Genomic DNA, 20,613 nt, shown 5'->3' with positions numbered 1-20,613 from the left:
CGCACATACAACTTTTAATACTGAGACTCGGGCTTGGACCCTGCCAACACATGTGTGTTAAAATTTAAGGGGCAACAACCAAGACATTACTGTAACTAATTTCCTTAGACCTCCACGTCTCTGCGGCAAATGTTGAGGATGTAGTGGCCTTTCGAACTGGCTTTATACCTCCCTCTTGCCTTCCCTTCCTCTTCTAACAGTGGTAAGCCCCCTGCGCCCCCCTCGCCCTGCACTGGCCGGCTGCTCACCCCAGCACAGGTGTTTCCCATTGCCAGTCACAGTCTCCTGCCCCAACACCAACATTGTTTTAAGGCAGAGGACTCTGGACTCCTTCCAGGGGCGTCTGACAAGCTATCGGGCCCATGTTTATCTGCACGCATAAAACTGCATGCATCGCAGTGTCTACTCGCTCAGCCTCTGGGGACAACATATGGTTTTAACATTAGTTCGTCTGAATGAAGTACAAGAGAATCAGCGAGGCCTTTAGCTGCTTTAAAAAACGGAACCCGAATGTACGCATCATGCACTGTACACAGTCACAAACACTACACAGAACAAGAGCCGTGTGATTGGGGCTGTTACCATACCTGCGTTAATGGGAGCAGCACGCATGCAGTCATCTTGATAATTTAATTTGAGTGCGCCCTGAGGTGGAGCAATCTTTATTTCATCGGCTCAAAGCAGTTTCTTTCATTAAAATGTCTTCTTGTCCATCAGAAAGAACCTGTTCCTTTTGAGATAAGCTGCTGCCGGAGTTCATCATAATTGCAAATGTTTGCCCATCATGTAAAGACCTTGTGGGGTCTAGTATTCTTTGAGATGAAAAAGGTTGCCATGCATACAAATCAGGAGAAGTGACAGTAATTCCTGCCAACGTTTTCGATTAGTGGAAATTCATAAAGAAGTGTCAGAGTTTCTCTGACCTACAGGGTTTTATCATTTGGCCTCAAAGTGTGTTATAAACACGAGTAATTCCAACCATATACATATCCCCAAAAAAAGGCATGTTTTTGTGTAGGTCGCTTTAAACGCCAACAATTTCAGTGCACTCGAAACATTTAGACGTGAAAATGAGTTTCGCCGTTGACTTGAGTTTCAGACTTCTACTCTCTGTGTCTCCCACACATTTAAAGTATGCACATTAATGTACACTGGGAAACACACATGTAAGCGCACACTCGTCTGCCTCACTCCCACGCGCATTTCATGGCGTAGACGGGACTAACTGACAGAGATTGCCGGGTAATTCAAGCCAACATGATTGACTTTATGATCACTTTAAAGTCCCAACTGGTCTTTATGCTTTCAAGAAATGCCAAAAGTTTCCTGCACAAAAGTGGCAGGGAATCAGGCATGAAGGGAACAAGAGGTAGAGAAACCCTACAACTGCTTTTCACTCGAGAGCCCACCTCCCTCACTCTTTCCCCCTTGGCACTTTTAATGGCATAAAATTATGGGCCTGCAAGAGCGACAACAACTGTCTAGGTTTAAAGCATAATACGTTGACAGGAGTGACACGGCCATTTTCTCCTCCTCCATTAGCGTTGAGACGTGGCCACCTCCTTTTTGCTCTTAAAGAACCAACCACACTGGCAGGCTATAGTTGTCAGACGTCACTTCCTCTGTCATTACCCGCTGACACACTGACTGCCGATGCTTTCATACTGACAGAGAAAATATATCAAGGATTCTGAAAGTATTTCAAGAGTGGTTCCCCCGTATGGTTATGTTACTGCAAACTAATCGCTAGGTGGATGGAACTCAGAACAGAGAAAATAAAATATCTGGTGTGCTGAAAGAGGGCTTCAGCACCCCATGTAACACGAAGGCCAACGTAAACTAAATTTTCTGTGGCATCATTGTCAAATGACTTCATTAGTCATGTACTGTAGGGTTTATTTTTGTATTCCCTTGCAAAATTCAGCCCGTTACAAGCCAGTTGTGCTCAGGTCCGATTAGTTGACTGGACTTTTGCCTTCTCAAAAAATAATATAAACTCCCCTTCTCTTGTGCATTGCCTCCACATTTTTGATCCACGCTGAGACGAGCTGTAGATTCTAGTGTTCTACCTTCTCTGCGAGTCGCCAGGCCCGGTCCAGATTGAGTTCCAGCTCGGATGCAGCACAAAATCTCGCCCACAGCACGAACAAACTTCCAAAACTGCCAATCCGCAAGCTAAAGACGGCGACCGCCAAATCCGGCAGAGTTCGCCTCTGCGGCCTAGGAGAAACGGAGAGAAGAAGGAGAGACTGCACGATTCAAATAAACTGGGAGAAGATCGTCACTCATGGAGAATTTCAGCGGAGAACGTTGGCTTCGCCGAAACCACATATGAGCGAGGCCTCTGCGGAGAGAAGGAACAACCTCCGAGCTCTGACGTCAGCTTGTCTCCGCTTAGCTGTGCATCAAAGCAAAGGACTGGACCTATGACCCGTCATTAGCTCCTCAAGCTGGTCATGCGGCATCATGTTATTAATTGTGGCACTGAAATGCGTTGCCATATTAACCAGCTCACGCTTAATGGTGTTTTGATTAACAGTCCCCAAACTAAAGCGACAGTGAGGTTAATGGGAACTTTTAATAAGACCTTTAAAGCACGTAGTGTACGTGTGTAAGTCTTTACAGAGATTACACACAAACAGTCATACACATAATTAATAATACTATCCCTACTCATTGTATATCGTCTTACTGCGTGCTTTTCTTTTGGGGGGGGCAATCATAGTAAGCATGGAAAATAAGACTGAATGGCCCAGGAAGCCTCCGCTGACTTGTCTGCGTAGAGCCTCATTAGGGACATTGATGGATGGGCTATTGCCACCACTGGGCTCGCCCAGAAAAGCCCTGTGTATTATTAGTGTTTGCGTGTTTCATAAACTGACACTTAATTACAGGTGCAAAATCATACCACGTACATTAACGAGTTACGGCCCATTGAGTTTAATGCGGCCTGGATGTTTAAGGGTAAGAGGAGACGGAATGCGACGCTGTGACCAAGAACTGGTCAAGGCTTGATGATTTAACGTTCATGTGTCACGAGGGAGAGACATAAATAACGCGTTTGGAGATTCTATAAAAACCTATAAAAAGGATTTTATTGCAGAAAATGTAACCAAAATTAGACGCGCTTACTATTGGGAAAATAAATAAAAGTCTTTGAGAAGTTGAAAATACAGCGATTGACGGGACATTTGTATTTAACCCCCCGAGACCCGGCGTCCTCATATGGGGACGTTACTTTTTAGGTTTGCTGCAGCTTATTCCACTTCATTTAGACTGGTTGTCATCATAAGGAGACACTTTTGTCTGCCATGTACTCGTAGCCAAGGGTCAATACACTGTTTATTTATGCTTATTAACTTTTCTAGTTTGATATGACATGAAAACTTAACAAATTCACAAGTACTCATTTGAGGACGTCGGGATTTCAGCGTTTCCAATTCTGCTTCTACATTAAAATAAACAGTTTTATATTTTAGTACACACTGGTGACTTAAATCGTAATATATAGTGTCATCATATCTGAAAGAAATTAAGATGCTTTCCAAACAAATGCTTGGGTCTCAGGAGGTTAAAGATTTTAGTTCCAGTTGTGGGAAGTCGAGGTCTCTTAAAATAAGCTGAAGAAAAGGCAAAAGTTTCATTAATCACTAACCTTTAAACAGTATTAAAAAAAAATGTTGTGAAGTTTTCAAAACTGATTAAAAAACAGAATGAAATGAATGAATGAATGAAATGAAAATATATTTGGAAAAAAACTTACAACATCTTCATTTACTGCAAGAAACAGCTGATTTTTAATTGACTATCAGGCTTTGTGTTACAGGGAACTCATCCTTCCCTTCCCCTTCACACACGCACACACAAAACTGTAGTTGTGTATCGGATTTACAGCTGATAGTTTACTTTTATACCAGAGGAGGTCATACGATATGATATTTTCTGTTTCCCAAAATGGCTTCAGCCAAGAGCCCAGACGTATAAAACATACTCCTGACAGCGATACATTTCACGTGATGACACTACTCTGAAACAATCTCGATATTGCCTTCCCCTGTCATAAACAAAACCCGACCACAGTTCTGTTCGCCGGTGTGTGTGTATGTGTATGAGTTGCTGTCCAAGTTGTCTATCCAGTGTAGAGAGGGAAGAAGAGAGGAAGAACGGCAGAGGGACGTGGAGGGGGGAAAACTCTCTTATTCTCGGCGGCGGCGGCGGCAGACAGAGAAGGTAGATGGGTTCACTCTGGGGAGAGCAGTGGGAATGGTTGTAAAATGCACAACTCCATGGTAACTGAAGTAGCTCTGCTGAGAAAAGAAACAAAGCGGGAGAAAGGGCGGGAGACAGGAAGGAGCGAGGAAGGCTGAGAAAGAGAGGAGGAAGGAAGAATGAAAGAAGAAAGAAAGCAAGGGAAGGGAGGCGAGCAGGCAGACAGAAAGGGATGGAACAGACATGGTGGGGGGTGGGTGAGGATGGAGGAGAGGGGGGGGGGATCTGGCAGGTGCTTCATCATCTGCTGAGGCATTGTCAGGCCGCCCGTAAACAGTCATTGGGCTTCTCGAGGGAGCAACCTTCTCCATAACTAGCACAGGTATAAATCTGCCTCTTAGCCACTAAATTAGACACATTCTTGAGAGAGCCTCGCTGTGCAAGTGCTGCACAAACCTGAGGGGAAAAGGGAAGACAGAAAATTAAGCTAATCCACCGAGAGTAGTAAACGAGGTGTATGAATAAGGTATGGCCTGTGTGAATTTAACCAGATGGCCACTTTGATCCACATGAAAAATTGTTAATGTTTTCTCAAGCAAAGCTGTTATGAATAGTTTCTTTACACTGAGCAAGAATTAATTTCCCCCCACCGTCGCGAGGAGCTGTCACTGCATCATGTGCAAGTGCCTGCTGTGGCTCCGAGCCCAGCGCCGAGTCCAAGGTCTGCACTCTGTCACCTCGTCACCGTGTTTATCCTCCATTACAACTCCGAAACCAGTGACACGCCCAAGACTCCCTCTCTCTCTTTTATTTTTTTTTTTCTCAATGAATTTCTCTGACCTCTAATGTGGTGAAATTGTGGAACAACCTGACACCTGGGCATCATTTTTGGCAATTACAGGAGCCGGTGACGGGAGGAAAGGTTTCCAAGTGCTGTGACGGAACGTTGATCTGCGTTTTTTTAAAAGTCATGTGGTTCTGCACGCTCCAGTCTAAAAGTATCCGCCGGAATATTTTCCCCCCCGATAGAAGGAATGTGACTGAAATTTCGTTGCGACGCAATGAAAACGTCAGAGGAGTGAGAGCAGAGGTAGGGATTGTTTACGTGGCGCATATATTTGCTCAGCGTATCTGAAAGCTATCTGCAGCTCCGAGCAACTTTTTCTGAAGTCGGAGGTCAGGTTTGTCATCGAAAAGCCCGGCAAACATGGAACTGAAGTGCGCCGCTATGTGTCGTAACAGGATGTTAATCTCAAAAAACACTCCATCTGTATTTGCTAAAGCGTTGCCCCGCTCACAACCTGTTTGCTGAAATATCACTCACTCTGGAATCCTCTTGTAGGTCAAATCAAAAAGTGGGTTAATCCTCTGGCATTTTTCAATTCAGAAAAATCAAGTAATGAGACTTTATTTTTATAACACAAAAAATGGATCCACATACTCCTTATGGTGAGGCTGAAAAAAGTAAATTAAAATAAGCATTGGCAACATAATAAGGAGAGAAACAATCATTTTAACATTCACACACACTGTCAGTATAAACATCATATTCAAAAAATAATTCAACTTAAATACTATTTATTGTATTTTTTAATTACGCTGCACATTGTTTTAACTACGAACTTTCCACAAGGCACTCATCAACGCACGGAGTCTCAGTCGAGGCTTTTTCTAGTCCCACAGCTTAGCGCAACTAGTTCCCCTCTCACACAGTTTCTCAAAAAGAAAAAAGAAAAAAGAAAAGAAAATCCCCACAGGACTTTTTAACATTCTAATAAAAGATCTTTACAGAGTGGTGTGAGTGTGAATTTTGAAGATGATGCTACAGAGGGGGGGGAAAAATAGAAAAGGGGGAGAGAAAGAAAAAAAAAGACGTGAGAGCAAGATTGCTCAGTGAGGGACGGGGGGATTAAAAGGGAAGGTGCTGAGCGTGTTTTGCTCGTAAATCAAGAAGAAGGCGTCGCGGCGTACGGTTAAGTTTGGCTGAATCGCGCTGGGCAATGAGAACGCGGAGCCTCACATGACGCCGACGCGACCTCAGTGTACAAATCTCATCAGAATGAGACACGTAAAAGTTTTTACTTAGTGAACTGAAACACCCCATTTATAATTTTTTCTTTAATTCCCATTTTGTTCTCGGAAATTTCATTACGCATTTTTGACTGATCACGCGAACGGTAATGTGCAGCACAGCTAAATCAACCACGCCATAATCAACCTTTGATACAATAAGCCCAGTGCTGACAGAAATAATCCACTGGCCACCTTCTCAATGAATAATTGATGCCCATCTTAACGGACTAATGAATGAATGTGGTTTGGGTTTGAGTGATAGCCCTCTCATTGGAAAGCTATCCCAGGAGGGACGGGGCACCGGAGAAGGAGGTGCCATCCTCCATAACCTGTATAATTGGTCATTTGACATGAGCGACTTGACTGCGTGTGTCCGTGCGCTGCCAGTGAAGGCTGACCCTTTTGCCCCATTGTTTATTAGCGCCGTTCCAGGTTATCACACCAATTACGGCTGCAATAACAGTGATCAGTAAATGAAAACAGAAAGTATAAAAATGCATACTATTAGCGGAGTGGGTGGGAGGATGACGGCCGGCGTGAGAGTAGTCGTTTGACCTTACTGAAAGCAATTTAGGACAGAACAGAGAAGTCATTTTAGAACGGGAAAAAATAAGATGTAAATTGAGAAGTTCATGCTGTGTGTTGCGGGTTAAAAAAAAAAAAAAAATCAGGTGACAAGGCTTCAAGGCTGTTCCTTGTGTGCATTTGTGTTGGGCTTGTCCAAACAATCATACTTACATTTTAGCACTATTACACGCACACCCTTTTTTTCCACAGGTCTGATAACATTCTCACTGCAGTTTCGGTGTGGCACTCTGACTAAACAATACCTTATTGACATGAGCTCTGGCCTCACAATAGCCACAAAACATCAGGGTTCCTGTTTTTGTTGACACTGCCGGAGCCCTCCATTGAAAGCAAAGTCACTGTGGACACAGCAATGCATAATTGGAGCTCTCTGTCATACAATACAACAAATCAACCCTTTAAATGTTTGTGCATGATAAGGCGGAGAGAAGGCACACAGAAGGGGAGTGGGACAAAGGCGGGCGGTGGTGGCGGTGGCGGGAGGAGGGGTGGGACGGGGGAGTCAGGTGAACAGAAGTGTGGAAAGTTGATGGAAATGGAGAGTTTAGAGGCTGTGGAGTGGAGCACCACTAGGGGACAGTAGTAAGTCATGGACGGCAGCAGGGGTGCGCGTGCAAGTGTGTGTGTGTGTGTGTGTGTGTGTGTGTGTGTGTGTTTGTGTATGCATGCCAGTGTGTGTGTGCGGCAAACACCGAACAAAAGACTTTCTTTGTTGCACTCTCAGATAATAAAAGAATTCAGAAATAGCTACTTGACTGCTTTAGAAAAGATCTTGACAATGCGTTGGCCCATAATGCACAGGAGCAGCTCCGCATTTACATAATCATATGTAATGTAAACCACTACGAGGCTCCTCAGCCAACAAACAAACCGACCGGGGAGAGGGATCCACTTTCCCCTATGGACTTTATATACTTACTAAAAGTATATTTTGCTTCATCTGCTCACAACAATGGGACAGCGTTTGCAAATTTCCGTGGCCTCGTGTGCTGATGACGACAGGAAATAAGCTTCTCGGGTTTGCATCCACTTAAAAGCGCCCGAGCAGGAGGCACAGGTTTTGAGCAGCATTTTTTTTTTTTTTTTATTATTCACTTAAAATGATTCATAGATTTAATAATTGCAGTTTCCTAAAGCAATAAAGCTGATACCAACGCGGAGAAGTCGAAATTGCAAATATTATATAAGCTTGTGTGTTAATGAGACAAAAATAACTGGGACCCTCTTTTTTTTTTTTTTTTTTTTGACCACAGATTAAGATGAATGGCCGGTCGATTTCATGCTCTTACTTGAGGCATTACTGCTTAAAGTATCTGTTCTCTTTGTATGTTAAAAAGGGTCATTTGTTTAGTGACTGGCTTCAGCTGGAGAAGTTAACACCTCCGCGTACCTCTGACGTTAGATATGATTGTCAGGAGGGAGCCACTGTTCCTTTTTTTTTTTTTTTTTGCTATGGTAACCAAGGACGTATATTCAAAACATGTTGCCGCCTCCACCTCCCCCTCCTCCTCGAGCAATTAAAAGCAGAACAATAACAATATCCACCAATGACAGTGGCGTCCGTACAGTAGTTATGCCCTTCGTTAGTTTCACGGCGTTTCCTCATGAATTAGTTAAGACTGTTAATTGCACATTTATTGCACTCAAGGCCACAGAGAGATGCACTAAACGGCTCTAGAAAAAAAAAAAAAGAACACTTGTTTAGGAATCATAAAGCACGATTTAAGCTTTTAGATTACAATTTAACACGGTGTTGGGGTAAATAAATAAAATAAAATAACACATTGTATTTGCTTTTAGAGGAAAATGCTAAATTAAAATGTTTGGCTAATGAGTGAAAACTACACATTGATAGATAAGAAAATTATTTTTGGGACACTTTATTTTGAAGGAAACGTAAAAAAAAAATAAAAATAAACAAAAGGCCTAATTATTCCAGTATACATTCGCCTCAAGTGCTCCCGCAACGTCACTATGTTTATTTTAGAGGCAAGAAAATAAGGCAAATATCAAAATGATCCGGCAGCATAATCTCTTTGTGTTTACACTTTATCATCGCCTTTTCTGATCTCTGGCGTGTTTCATTATGGAGTGATGTTTGAGTGACACCGCGCCGGCTGTCACAGCCATGTGCTGAGGTTCCCTCTCATTTCCAGCACCAGCGACAATAATGACTATTCCAGTGCTAGCCCCACTATTTGTGTTATTGTTGTGGGGTGTCAGACACGGGCCCTGACGTTTGCTATGCTATCAGCAGGAGTGTACAAATACAAACACATTTGCCTGAGTTATTGACCTTTATCTCCCCACTTTCTTGACAGCCTTCCCCAGTTATTGACAATACAAACACATGGGACGACGCATAACCTTTCATTTACAGAGCACTTTCTCTCTCTCTCTCTCTCTTTTTTTTTGTCTCTCTCTGTCTCCCTTGTTCGTTCCTTCCCTCAGTCTCTCCCGTCTCTTCTGCTCTTGCAATTTGTTTAAATAAAACGGGGCAGACAATGGTACTGCTCATTTCTGCCATTTTTCTTTCACTCCAAATTTCAGAGGATAATATCATTAAACCGATACAATGGCTGCTATTCAGCCTTAGATACACAGATATTTCAAGTATTCAATATAGTTTTGACATGCTGACATTAGGGGAGAGCGTTGTTTCCCTATTTGTTTGCTTACAATGTTGATTCCGTCATAAATCTTGGATTCCTAAGGCAAGATGTTTGTCTTTATGATGTTCAAATTACCGCTGAAATATATACACGGACCGCGGAGAAAGTGAAAACGCAAGGATTATGCAAAAATGTGCACGGATAAAAATCATTTTGGAAAACCCAGAATTGCTAATGTTGAAAAATATTTACAGGGTATATGTGACATTAACATTTTAGTATATAGAAAGTAGCTTTATTTATGCAAAATGAGGAACAACATAATTATTCTGAAAATTGGACTGAATCCATAAAGCCATAATAAACAGAATAATTTATTGCGTCTCAATACAGCATTGAATAACAACGGTCATAAAAAACCACTAGTATTCCACTAATGATTCTCCTCCAGGATTTATTGTGTTTTTCAATGTGTGTCCTCTTGCATTTCAGCGTGAAAAATAGCATACATAAAACACGGGTGTCCCCACCAGTCAGCTCCTCTGCAGGTACTTCAGAGCCCCCAAAATTAAATTTTAAACAATCCAGACCATTGTTTGGTGACCATGGTTAATCATCAAGAAACAAAGACATCAAACAATATTTGATAATGAGAAAAATGCCTCCAGGATATTAGGGGATTGGAGGGAGGGGGAAGGGGGGGCGCGGGGTGAGGTGGGGGGGAGAGACACAGCGTGAGCCTCGGCAGCAGAGCTAGGTGGAGAGGCCAGACCAGACACAAGCCGCATTCACATGTCTGTGTGTGGTGATGGCGGGTGTCTGTGCGCGCACACACACACACACACACACAAAAAACATTCACACACATCACAAACTACGTCAGACGCGTGCACACACACACACACACACACACACACACACACACACACACACACACACACACACATTCGCACAACAGATCTTACGGGGGTTTCAAAATAAATTCAAAAATTGTCTTTTTTTTTTTTTTTTTTAAGTTCATGACGAGATAATTAGAATTCGGTGTACGGAGCCAGTGGTGAGATTACAGCTTTGTGAAATTGTGCTTCATTTTGAACTTCACTGCATCACGCCTCAACCCAATTATCTGCAGTTAAAATGGCTTAGTGTGGCTCACAAAACAGTGACAGACGGAAATACAAACCAAAAAAGTTTTCTTTATAGATAAAAAAAAAAAAAAAAGCTAAAAGACTCAACTTTTATCTGCTGTTAAAATATAAATAAATAAATATATATATATGCATACTTGCACAATTCAATATGAAAGGTTACTGCATTTGGACATCCATCAATATAAACTAAAAAGTGTATTCGATTGCAGGACCATGTCATATTTTTTCAAAAAGGGCTTAATTTTTCATTTTCAGTATTTTTTCTGTAATAAATGTAACAGGGTGGTTTCATTTTTCATCAGGCCAGTATAATTAGTGCTAACTAAAATAAGAAGTTGGGCAGACGGGGGAGAGGGAGAGAGGGAGGAAGGGAGGGAAGCAGGGAGGGGAAGGAGTGTTGGGTAATGAGAAGAAAATGTTTTTTTCCCCCTTCTTCCTCTGTCATACTGTTATTGGGTTATCCTTGATTGACGCAGCGTTAACGGCCGGGCCAGATCGAGGCAGATCCAGCAACCTAGGCCGAACGGCAGCATGTGCAGCCACCTCGGTCATGCAAATTGCACCCGGGCAACCCGTTGACTATGATTAATGAGCTTGGGCTGCAGCCTTTGTTTCCGCATGCAGCCGTTTAGAGCGAAATACAATCCCAAAATATTATCAATCCCCTATTAATCCAGTAAATTTGCTCACGTTGCACATGTTGTTTTGAGCGATTTACTGCCAAATGTGCATGTGCGTTTGCACGTGCACGTGAATGTGTATGTGTGTGTGTGCTCAGGGTGAGCGCAATTGCATTTAATTACATGTCCCCTAATTAAATTCATTAAAGGATAATAAAATAAATGGAAGAAACAGCTTTGAAAGCTTGGGCGAAACACATGCGTCTTGTCTTCCGTGATGTAAAATATGGATGTGGGATTTTCAGTGGCAGTCATGCAGTACAAGGGAGATGCATGAATCCGATACCTTGCTAATACTACAGGCATTTCCTGGTTATGGTTTGCCTCATGTTTAAACTGTGATTTTTAGAGCCGAGATCCCAGACTCCCTGAAGATTGGAGAGCAATTCTGTGGTGGAGGGGAGTGAAGTCACCGACTTCACAAATGGAAAAAAAAAAAAGAAAAAAAAAAAGGAACTATTATGACAGTAATGCTGACAATCTATGGTAACAAAATGCTCTCTTTGAATGGTGAGTAATATCACTTGGTGTGGTAAGGAGGGACTAATGTGCAAGGCATGGGAGGGCTCGCAATTTCCTTAAACTGCGTGATGAGTAAAGGAAATTACGCAGCCTCACAAATCTTAAATTCATCGACTGAAGATACTGTTGATAAAAAAAAAAACAAATTTCCCATGCACGCACACGCTTTCCCTCCCCTTCGGAGTTGCACACTTTCCCCCCGCTGCAAGCAAAATGTAAATGTTTTCCAGGCATTAAGGTATATAAGTGCCATTAGTGGCACAGTGCTTAGCACTACAATGGTGCGCCGAGAGCACTGGAGCAGAGATCAGTGCAGCATCTCCTGGATATCAGAGGGAGACATCCTTTGTAAATTCATCTCCTGCTGTGTGCAGGCTTCACAGCTGGTTAACGACACTGGGTGTACCACTGCCCTGTTTACACACAGCCTCCACGGCACTCATCTATCCCTCTGCATCCTTCCCCCTGCATCCCTTCCACTGCCTCATTCAGCTCACACACAGTCCACTGTGCCTCTCATAGTCATCAAAGATCCATCCTGACGCAAACTTATTCAACGCGAGGGTGTGCGCGCACACACCAGCACATGATTAGACCCGAGCAAAATATCTGATCCCCCGGCTTTTGGAGCCATTACAGTACACAGCCTCCCAGCCCCTTCTCTGATTTTTATCTTTTTATACCATCACATTACACTGATCCTTTTATACCTATTACACACGCGGCTCCACACCAAAACCCCTGATCCTCTGATACCTAGATGAGTAAACTGCTCCTCCTGCCCCTGACCTCAGCCCTTTGTAGCAATCAGACCAGACTTCCTCAGAGGCCCTGATCTTATCTGGCCATACCAATCCCACTACACAGCTCCCTTTTGTAGCGACCACAGAGCGCCGAGCCCTTTCAGACCCGGGGACTGTGCCGCTGAACACAGAGCCCGAGACCTCAGCTCATCTCAGACATCATACTACACTGCCCAACAACAATGAGCTCTATTTTCTGATGCGCCATAGGTCAGATAAAGCCTTTCCGCTCACCGACACATTGTTCACCCACAATGAAGAGAACCAAAAGAATGTTTAACTCCACCATAGAATTATTTGATATAGTCGTTCAGGCTCGCACACAATAATGTCAATTTGATTTTTTTTTTTTTTTTTTTTTTTGGGAGAGAATGGCAATGCCTCTTTTTTCCCCTTCTTTTAGAAAACACACACACAAAAAAAAACATGAAATGGACTGAAAATATAGGACATGTATCTGTATCTAAATGGAAAACATTAAAGAGAAAATCTATTAGGCACTGAGGTTTAGCACTGTTCGGAGACTAATTACGCAATAATGCCATTGTAAAATTATATTGATCTCAAGGGATGTATTTGACAAATTGGGTCTTAAAGAATTAGTCCTATCCCAGTGTCGTCTAAAATCAACAGCCCAACCAGAAGCAATAAAATCCAAATACTGATAGAATACCAGAAGTTCAGCCGAAAATGTTACAGCTGTTCTTTTGAGTTCTTTAAATTCAACATTATCTCATGAAATATTTGAGTCTTTTCTCCTGCGGTGTACCATGAGATGTCATTACATATTTTTGCAGCTGTCATTTTTCTAGCACTACCTGGTGAAAAAGGTGTGGATAATTCTGGAGCCCATGGCTGGGAGTAACACGTGAAACCTCCTGTAGGCTTTTAGGAATAAATTAAAGAAGATCAAGGGCGCGCAGTTGCAATCTTCAACCCTGACTCAGTGTTGGCAAAGGTGACACGCTCAAATTTCAAATGGAAACTAACCACTGATTCACACGGGCCGGAGTTAAGATATAAGAATGCTTTGTTTGCCTCTCTCTGTATAATTTCCCGTTTTAATCCTTTCAATCTCTTGCACGTAAAGCTTTAAATAGTGCAGCAATGTATACACAAAAAACGGGCCACTGAAGTTTTGTCAAAATCCCCAGCACTGCCAAGGGAATATTATGTGTTCATTTTAAATATTCAGTTTGGTCCTATCTCAGTCTGTTTATTTTTACTTCCGCCTCTCGGCTGCAGTAACAAATTGAGATAAAGCCAAAGTTAAATCGTTTTGGGAGTCATCAAAAATACAAGTTGTCAATTTCTGCATATTCCTCTGCTGTCATCATCAATAAATGCAACAACAAATGGTTTCCTCTGCCACAATTAGCTAAACTGTAATTCACATACGGAATTAAACCCTCCTTTCTCCCTATCCCTGCGCCTCTATGTCTCTGTTACACGCTTCTTCCTTGAATAAATGAGTGAATTCCAACAACAGTTGGAAGAAAAATACTTGCGTTAAAGGACTGCCTTTACTACTGATACCTGCTTTTCGTATGCGTCGCTGGCAGCTCATGAGAAATCCAGTGCAGTCACACAGTGAGCAACACGTTTTAATATTGACGCCGCCTCGTGCTGCGGAGCAACCAATCATATGCCGGTATACTCAGCGCCAGCGAGGAATCGTCCAATCAGCGCACTGTTCACACAAAAGTCACCTCTTCAACTTCCTAGCGGGAAGCAGCTAACGGGGACTCTCTTCAGGCGTTAGGAATCACAGGTAAACAAGCACCTTTACGTGCTATTTACGGCTCCGGAGTATTTTTTTTTAACATCATGTCACGAACTGTGCGCGTGCAATAACTAATGAAACATGAGACAAGATGTTTAATGTCGTTATTCGTGTGTCGCGTTAGCCGTAACATATCGCTGTGTTTTCTAACCAAGCGCCGTTGCCGGTAGGTTACAGCTGTTTTTGACAGCTGCCAGTCACATGATATGTTGCTCGTGAAACCAGATCCCTGCAAGATCACGAATTAATCTGACTCTCGTGTCTTTTTTTGTTGTACAGATAGACACAACAGTTAATCAAAGATGAGACTGTCTCGAGCTGAATATAAGGAGATAGTGAGATACACAGAACAGCTGAGACCAACACGGCAATGTATGAAGATGCTGAAGGACAGATTTCCAAAGTAAGTGCTACAGACAAGACGTCGTTTATTTTGTGAGATGATTTTAAATGTGGGTGCGTGAAAACACTCTGTGGAGCGTCTCCTAACAATATGACGACAATTTGAGCACACAACAGATGCGATTATAGAGAAGTCATCTGAATACATGAGAGCATGTTAAGGTAAATTCAGTAATGACTTCAACTCCCAACAGTAGCGTCATTTATACCCCCCACCTCATTTTTATCTTCTGTTATTAAACATTTCTAATCCCATCTAATTCACTTGTTATGATCACTAATTAATTCCACACAGGTTTCTGTATGGGCTTGCACCGCAGCATCAGCCCGTGTATTGCCATGCAGCGCCTGCGCGTCCAGCAATCGAAGAGAGAGGTTAATGGTTGTGTTTGCCTTTCTCCTTGACACTGAGGGCCCTCACTTTATTGAATGTAACATGTGTAATCCCCCAAGGCCACCAGGACACCATGGCTGATCCCGTCGAGGTCACTTACAAAGTCGCATGTATTTGGCTCTCCCTACTTCCATTGAGCCCTAATCACCAATGTAGAAGAAGGTATCAGGTCCCCATGGGGGACCGAGTGGAGCTTTAGCTCGCCTTTGTTCTACCCATCAACCATTTACAGAATATGTCATGGGTATGAGGTGCATTCAATATCGTTAATGTGTAGTCGCCCACTCAAGGAGGTAGTCATTATGTTTAATTTGAGTTTCCTTTTTCCCTTTGGTTTCTTAATCCACACTGTCTTAAGCAAACAGTCCAAATGTTTTTTTTGTTTTTTGTTTTTTTTTAAAAAAAGGTGGTACTGGTGGGTGTAATAATTAAAGGAAAACACTGGACCGTTTTCATTCCAATAATTCTGCATGCTCTCTCTCTCTCTCTCTCCCGGAGGTGCTTGCTCTTTTGTTTAGTCTTGCTGGTTATTGTTATTATTTCCTTCACCATAACCAATCTCGGGGAGGCCCTTGCTCTTTAAAAATCCCTGAGTCTCGTCACCGGGCCTGACAGACAGGCACGGCAGCAGTGTTTTCACAGCCTGCGAAATTATTCTGGTTGTCCAATCAGCTGAGCTGGGCTCTGGAGGGTTAGTGATTGGACTGGCAGGAAATCAGGCTCTTAAGACATAACATATCGACTAGGCCATCCATCATCTCTTAGCATGCGCTCAGGCACAGCAGTCAGCCACCCCCGCCCCACACCCCTCCTGTCCCCTCGGACCGTGTGGGAGCCCTGCCACTGCGTAAATATTGGCCAGGCTGGGGCTGCCAGGGCTGAGGTTGGGAGGGAGGAGGGGGTTCGGGGTTTGTTGTGGACAAGCGCGCTTTGAAGAGATGGGCAATTGAGTGGTTTGGTTATAATAGTCAAGGAGTTAGAAAAAAGGCATATGGAAATCATATAATTTCGCCTTGTATTCTGTGATTTGCAAACAATGTTAAGTGAACTGTAACTTCATGTGTTGTCTACCACTTGTCATAACGGAGCCATGTGTCATATTTATATGCCTATTATTTTGTCATGGTGTATAAGCATCAGAATGGTTTTTTTTTTAAGCTTACAGCATGATAATTTTATTAACTAACTAATTAATTTGCAGTTGAGGCTGCGTTTTAATATGATCTGAAATCATAACGGGTATGATGGTACCATTCAGTCACTTTATAAGTCCTCCTCTGGATAAATGAGAGTTTGTGAGCAAATTGCAGATACACATAAAAATTGAAGTAGATTTTGACCGTTTCTATTCACACTGTGACCATATCAAAACATTAATTAACTTAATAAAATGTCGATATAGTTCAGTGGGGGTAGCCATTGTCCTCGGGTCTATGAATGCTAGAGTGAGTTCATTTCATAGTCATTGCTTTTGATTGGGGACTCAAAGGGGAAGAAATGTAAACTTTAAACAAAATGATTATTACAGACCGTTTCAAGGTAATTTCCACGGACGGTCTGTCAGTCTTTTGGTCGCGCTGTGAAAAGGGTTAGTGGGAGGAGAGAGGGAGTGTCCTATAGACAGATAGAAAGAGAGAGATTGCGATGTGGAGTCCCTCATCTGTAACGGCTGCATAACACAGATGTTGGGAGTCATCTGTCAGCCTGGCCTCTCTTGCTGGGCCCGAGCTGCTCTGGGGGGAAAAGAATTGGACACGGTGCTGTCACTTTTTACCCCCACTCACAATGGAGGGACATGCAAATATCAACCCCCATTCTTGCCCTATCTTCCTTGCCCTCCTCTTAGCCAGCCGTGGTGTCCTGTCTGGTATCTGGACTGTGGCTAGGCAGCATGGGCGGGGGGGCGTATGGGGCGGGAGGGCTCATCGCAGGCCGGCGCGGGGAAAAAATGTGACATGAGTCCCATCAGGTCCTTCTCTTGCCACATATTAGAATTGGAAATGATGTGCTGCTCTCTGAGGCCTTGCCTGACTTCCCCTGGGTCTAGAGGGGAGCCCAGTCCTTCCACCATTCGTCCCCAGAGAGAGTCGGTGCAAGGAGGGCAAGATAAAGAGGGAGGGAAGGTGCGAGTCCTCTGTGTCCTTCTGTGCTATATTATGAATGAATTTGGATGTAATGATCACTCCCCCCCTCCCTTTAAAATGCCATTCAGCTCACTCCTCATATGGTTTTCACAGTCACGCGAGTAGGAGGGTGAGGGGAAAAAAAAAAAAAAGGGGGCAGATGCCCTTGTTTTGGAAAATGCTTAAACAGTAAAGTGTGAAGCGTCCCTCCCCTCTAAATACAGCCAGTGCCTCTCTCTCTCTCTTTTATTCTCACACACATATACACACACACACATGCAAAGCTCCCTGGTGAGGAGTCCCTGAACGTTTTTCGAATCGGGCCCTAATGTGCCGTTTTCATCAGCACTGAGGCGGGCTGCAATATGGTGCCGGAGTGCGCTCTGGGAATATGAATGTTGATTAAGCATGCGTTCAGCCTTTTGAAATTCTGAAGAAGTGTCAGAATAATGGATGTTGAGCAAATGTCAAGCATTTGTTAATTTCTCTGTTATTTGGGGTTTATCTAGCATGATCTCCGGGAGGAAAGCGCGGGCCAGGGTTGTCGTGGCATGTGCCATTGATATGGTGATTTCTTGGCTACAGACACTGTTTTTGATGGTGATATCTCGGGATGAAGCCTAGGGACCTGCTCATTGATTATTTATTGCGGTTGCAGTGTTTACCTCTTTGTTTACGTGCTGTTTAAACTTAAGGATTCACGCCAGGCAAAATGTATTAAGCTCGCAAGATATTTAAGTATTTAGTTTTAAAGGGCGTGATAGATTATAAGAAATTATGTTTTTCGTAAAGAATCCCTACGTTTATCTCTCATTTCAGCTTCTTAGTTTAGGGTTAGGGTTGTCAGCTTGTCTTAACTGTATGAGGTAGTTTAGTTATTTGTTCTCACCTTTAAATTTATACATATGACTGTTTTTAAAAGATAAATGTATAACTTTTTTTTTTTTTTTTTTATGGGTACCCAAAACATACAGCGTGCCCAATAATCATTACTAACATTTTAAATATATTTGAGTCTTGGACCGTGGCTATATTTAACCGGGATATTTCCACAACTGTCTCACTGGAATCAATTGAGTTGTTCCGGTGTAGCTCGCGTGAAGTATTCCACAGCTATATTGTAGGCTGGAAGTGGCAATGACATTACCCAGAGACTGATCAAGTGCAGAGCCGGTGGGGGCAGCCCCGGCGGCTTCCAGTGCGCGGCCTCACACTTCTGCCTGCACGTATTGAACAAAACACAAACTGGCAGTTGGGGCTTAGGGGTACAACCCTTGAAGGCGGATAGGCTGGCAACCTAATTCCACAGCTTTATGTGGTTAGATGAGCACTGGAAGGGTGAAGGGATGAATGAAGTGTAAGCGGAGAGGAGGGATGTAGAAAGAGGAGAAGCTGTGCTGAGTTTACAACTTCATGTCAGGCTAAGGAGTTCATGAATAATAGATGCAATCAATTACTTGATTAGGAAGCACAGGAATGACTACTTCCTCCTCATATCGTAGGGACGTTGTCCAAGCACACTCTAAAGATTGTAAAGCCTTTTTGGCTCATTGAACAAAAAACACTGCGGTAAGCAGCTCAAGGTAGGTACGGCTTATAGTGATTATACGGGACACTCTCTCGAAAGTTATGTGGTTGCTCCATTGGAAGCCAGAATAAGATGTTAGTTGTTCCAAATGTTTGACAATGGAATATGAGCTATTTTTTGCAAGTAAAACCAACGCGCAGTATATCTGCTGTAGTTGGGTAACCATGAATGTCCCCCCCCCTGTACTCCCACAGTCATACAAACTCTCAGGGAAACTTACATCCCAGAGTACCGCAGTCCAGCTATAGTGGAGTCCCTTGCCCGAGGTTCTCTTTGCATACTGGGATCAATTGCAGCAGAAGAATGAAACAAATTGCCCAGAATGGTACAAGTTCCCCAGCCACGCTTGGGGGAGTAGGCAATTGGTCAGCGTAATGTGTTTCTTTGCCAGACCGGTGGACGCTCGCCATTTGACGGATAACACGGACCTCATTTTCAGTTTTCCATGAGCCTTTGCAGAAGCAGCAGTGACAGTAATTACATTATAACAATGGCGACACACCATAATAGTTAGAACATATTTTGCCACGAACGGAGCTGTGAAGATCCCCAGCTTTCAGGAGGAATCACAATTAGAGTGGTGACTGTAGGGACTTTCTCGCCATTTTTGCCTCCGTTAGGTAACGGTTCTGACATCTCGGGGCACCTCAGCGGACAGAAATTTTAAAGATTGTAATAAAGTGAAAGAGGCTGCGTAGAGGTCGTATTTTTCATCTATTAAGATAATAGTAGGCGGAGAGATGCCCATGTTGTGCCGCTGCAAAAACTATTTCTGTCCGTGGCCCCCCTAAGGGCTTGTAGGTTTCTATGGACTTCTGCATGAAGGTGTTACTGTGGAGACTGGGGGTGACCATCAGTGAATACAGCAAAGTCAGAGAAATTATTGATTTAAAAAAAAAAAAAAAAAAATGATTACACGTTTAAAATCAACTCTCATCACTTCACATTAATCGTACCAGAGAGAAGGCTACGGTTGTTTTACAGAGCAAAGTAAAACTAACTCGAACTGTAAACACGTGTGCTCAGTGTGCAAGTATTTGTTCGAAGCTCCGTGACACACTGCGCTTTGTGTTTGTTTCTATCTCTTGTCAAAATATATCACATTTATACATTAATGCGTAAGGATTTCATTTATTTATTTATTTTTTTTACTCTCTACACATTTGTTTTGCCGCTGATGACGGTAGGCATAGCTGAGAAACAGATGTTAGCATTTTGCCTATCAGCATGTGTAATTAGCAGCATTTGCATACCGAGCCCAAATTCAGCTGTTTTGCACTTTATAAAATATTGATGTATAGGAAAGTAACTGCTTAATATATTATTGTCTGCACTCTCGCTTGAATGAGGCCTTTAGATCTTGTACAAATCTTAAACATGCTGAGGGAGCGTTCTTTCTACTTATATAGGTGTGGATATGAGCAGAAAGTGAGATTTAAACCGAGCTATATTTTCTTACACTTCCTAAGTCATTTCATCCTTTTTCTGCAAATGGTTTCATGGCCGTTAGTAAAAATATGTGCCGTGCCTCAATTAGCCAGCTCCATGCCCCGAAGAGTCGCGCCATGCAACACTCCCTGCATGCAGATCCACCAAATGCTAAGTACTGTCACAGCATATGATACCAATGCCATTAGCCAGGTGGCTTTCATTACCCAAATTACAGCTATTGTTTATAATTAATT

The 20,613-nt window shown here is 42.9% G+C and overlaps 1 protein-coding gene across 3 annotated transcripts in view; it reads left to right on the top strand.

Annotated features, from left to right (window-relative positions):
• Positions 1–14,268: 14,268 nt before the first annotated feature.
• Positions 14,269–20,613, top strand: part of cdin1 (CDAN1 interacting nuclease 1) — a 51,616-nt gene continuing 45,271 nt past the window's right edge. For 2 of the 3 annotated variants that reach the window (XM_047610186.1, XM_047610184.1), the window contains exons 1-2: positions 14,269–14,409; positions 14,701–14,824. In XM_047610186.1, the coding sequence (XP_047466142.1) occupies positions 14,792–14,824 (33 nt within the window). In that variant the 5' untranslated portion in view covers positions 14,269–14,409; positions 14,701–14,791. Of the gene's footprint in view, positions 14,410–14,469; positions 14,588–14,700; positions 14,825–20,613 lie in introns of those variants that run through there. The other variant, XM_047610185.1, reaches the window with a different exon arrangement.

Source organism: Mugil cephalus, chromosome 17, assembly GCF_022458985.1.
Source record: "Mugil cephalus isolate CIBA_MC_2020 chromosome 17, CIBA_Mcephalus_1.1, whole genome shotgun sequence".
NCBI classification, from domain to species: Eukaryota; Metazoa; Chordata; class Actinopteri; order Mugiliformes; family Mugilidae; genus Mugil; species Mugil cephalus.
Note: the sequence above shows the minus strand (reverse complement) of the source record. Positions and strands in the feature narration are given on the sequence as shown.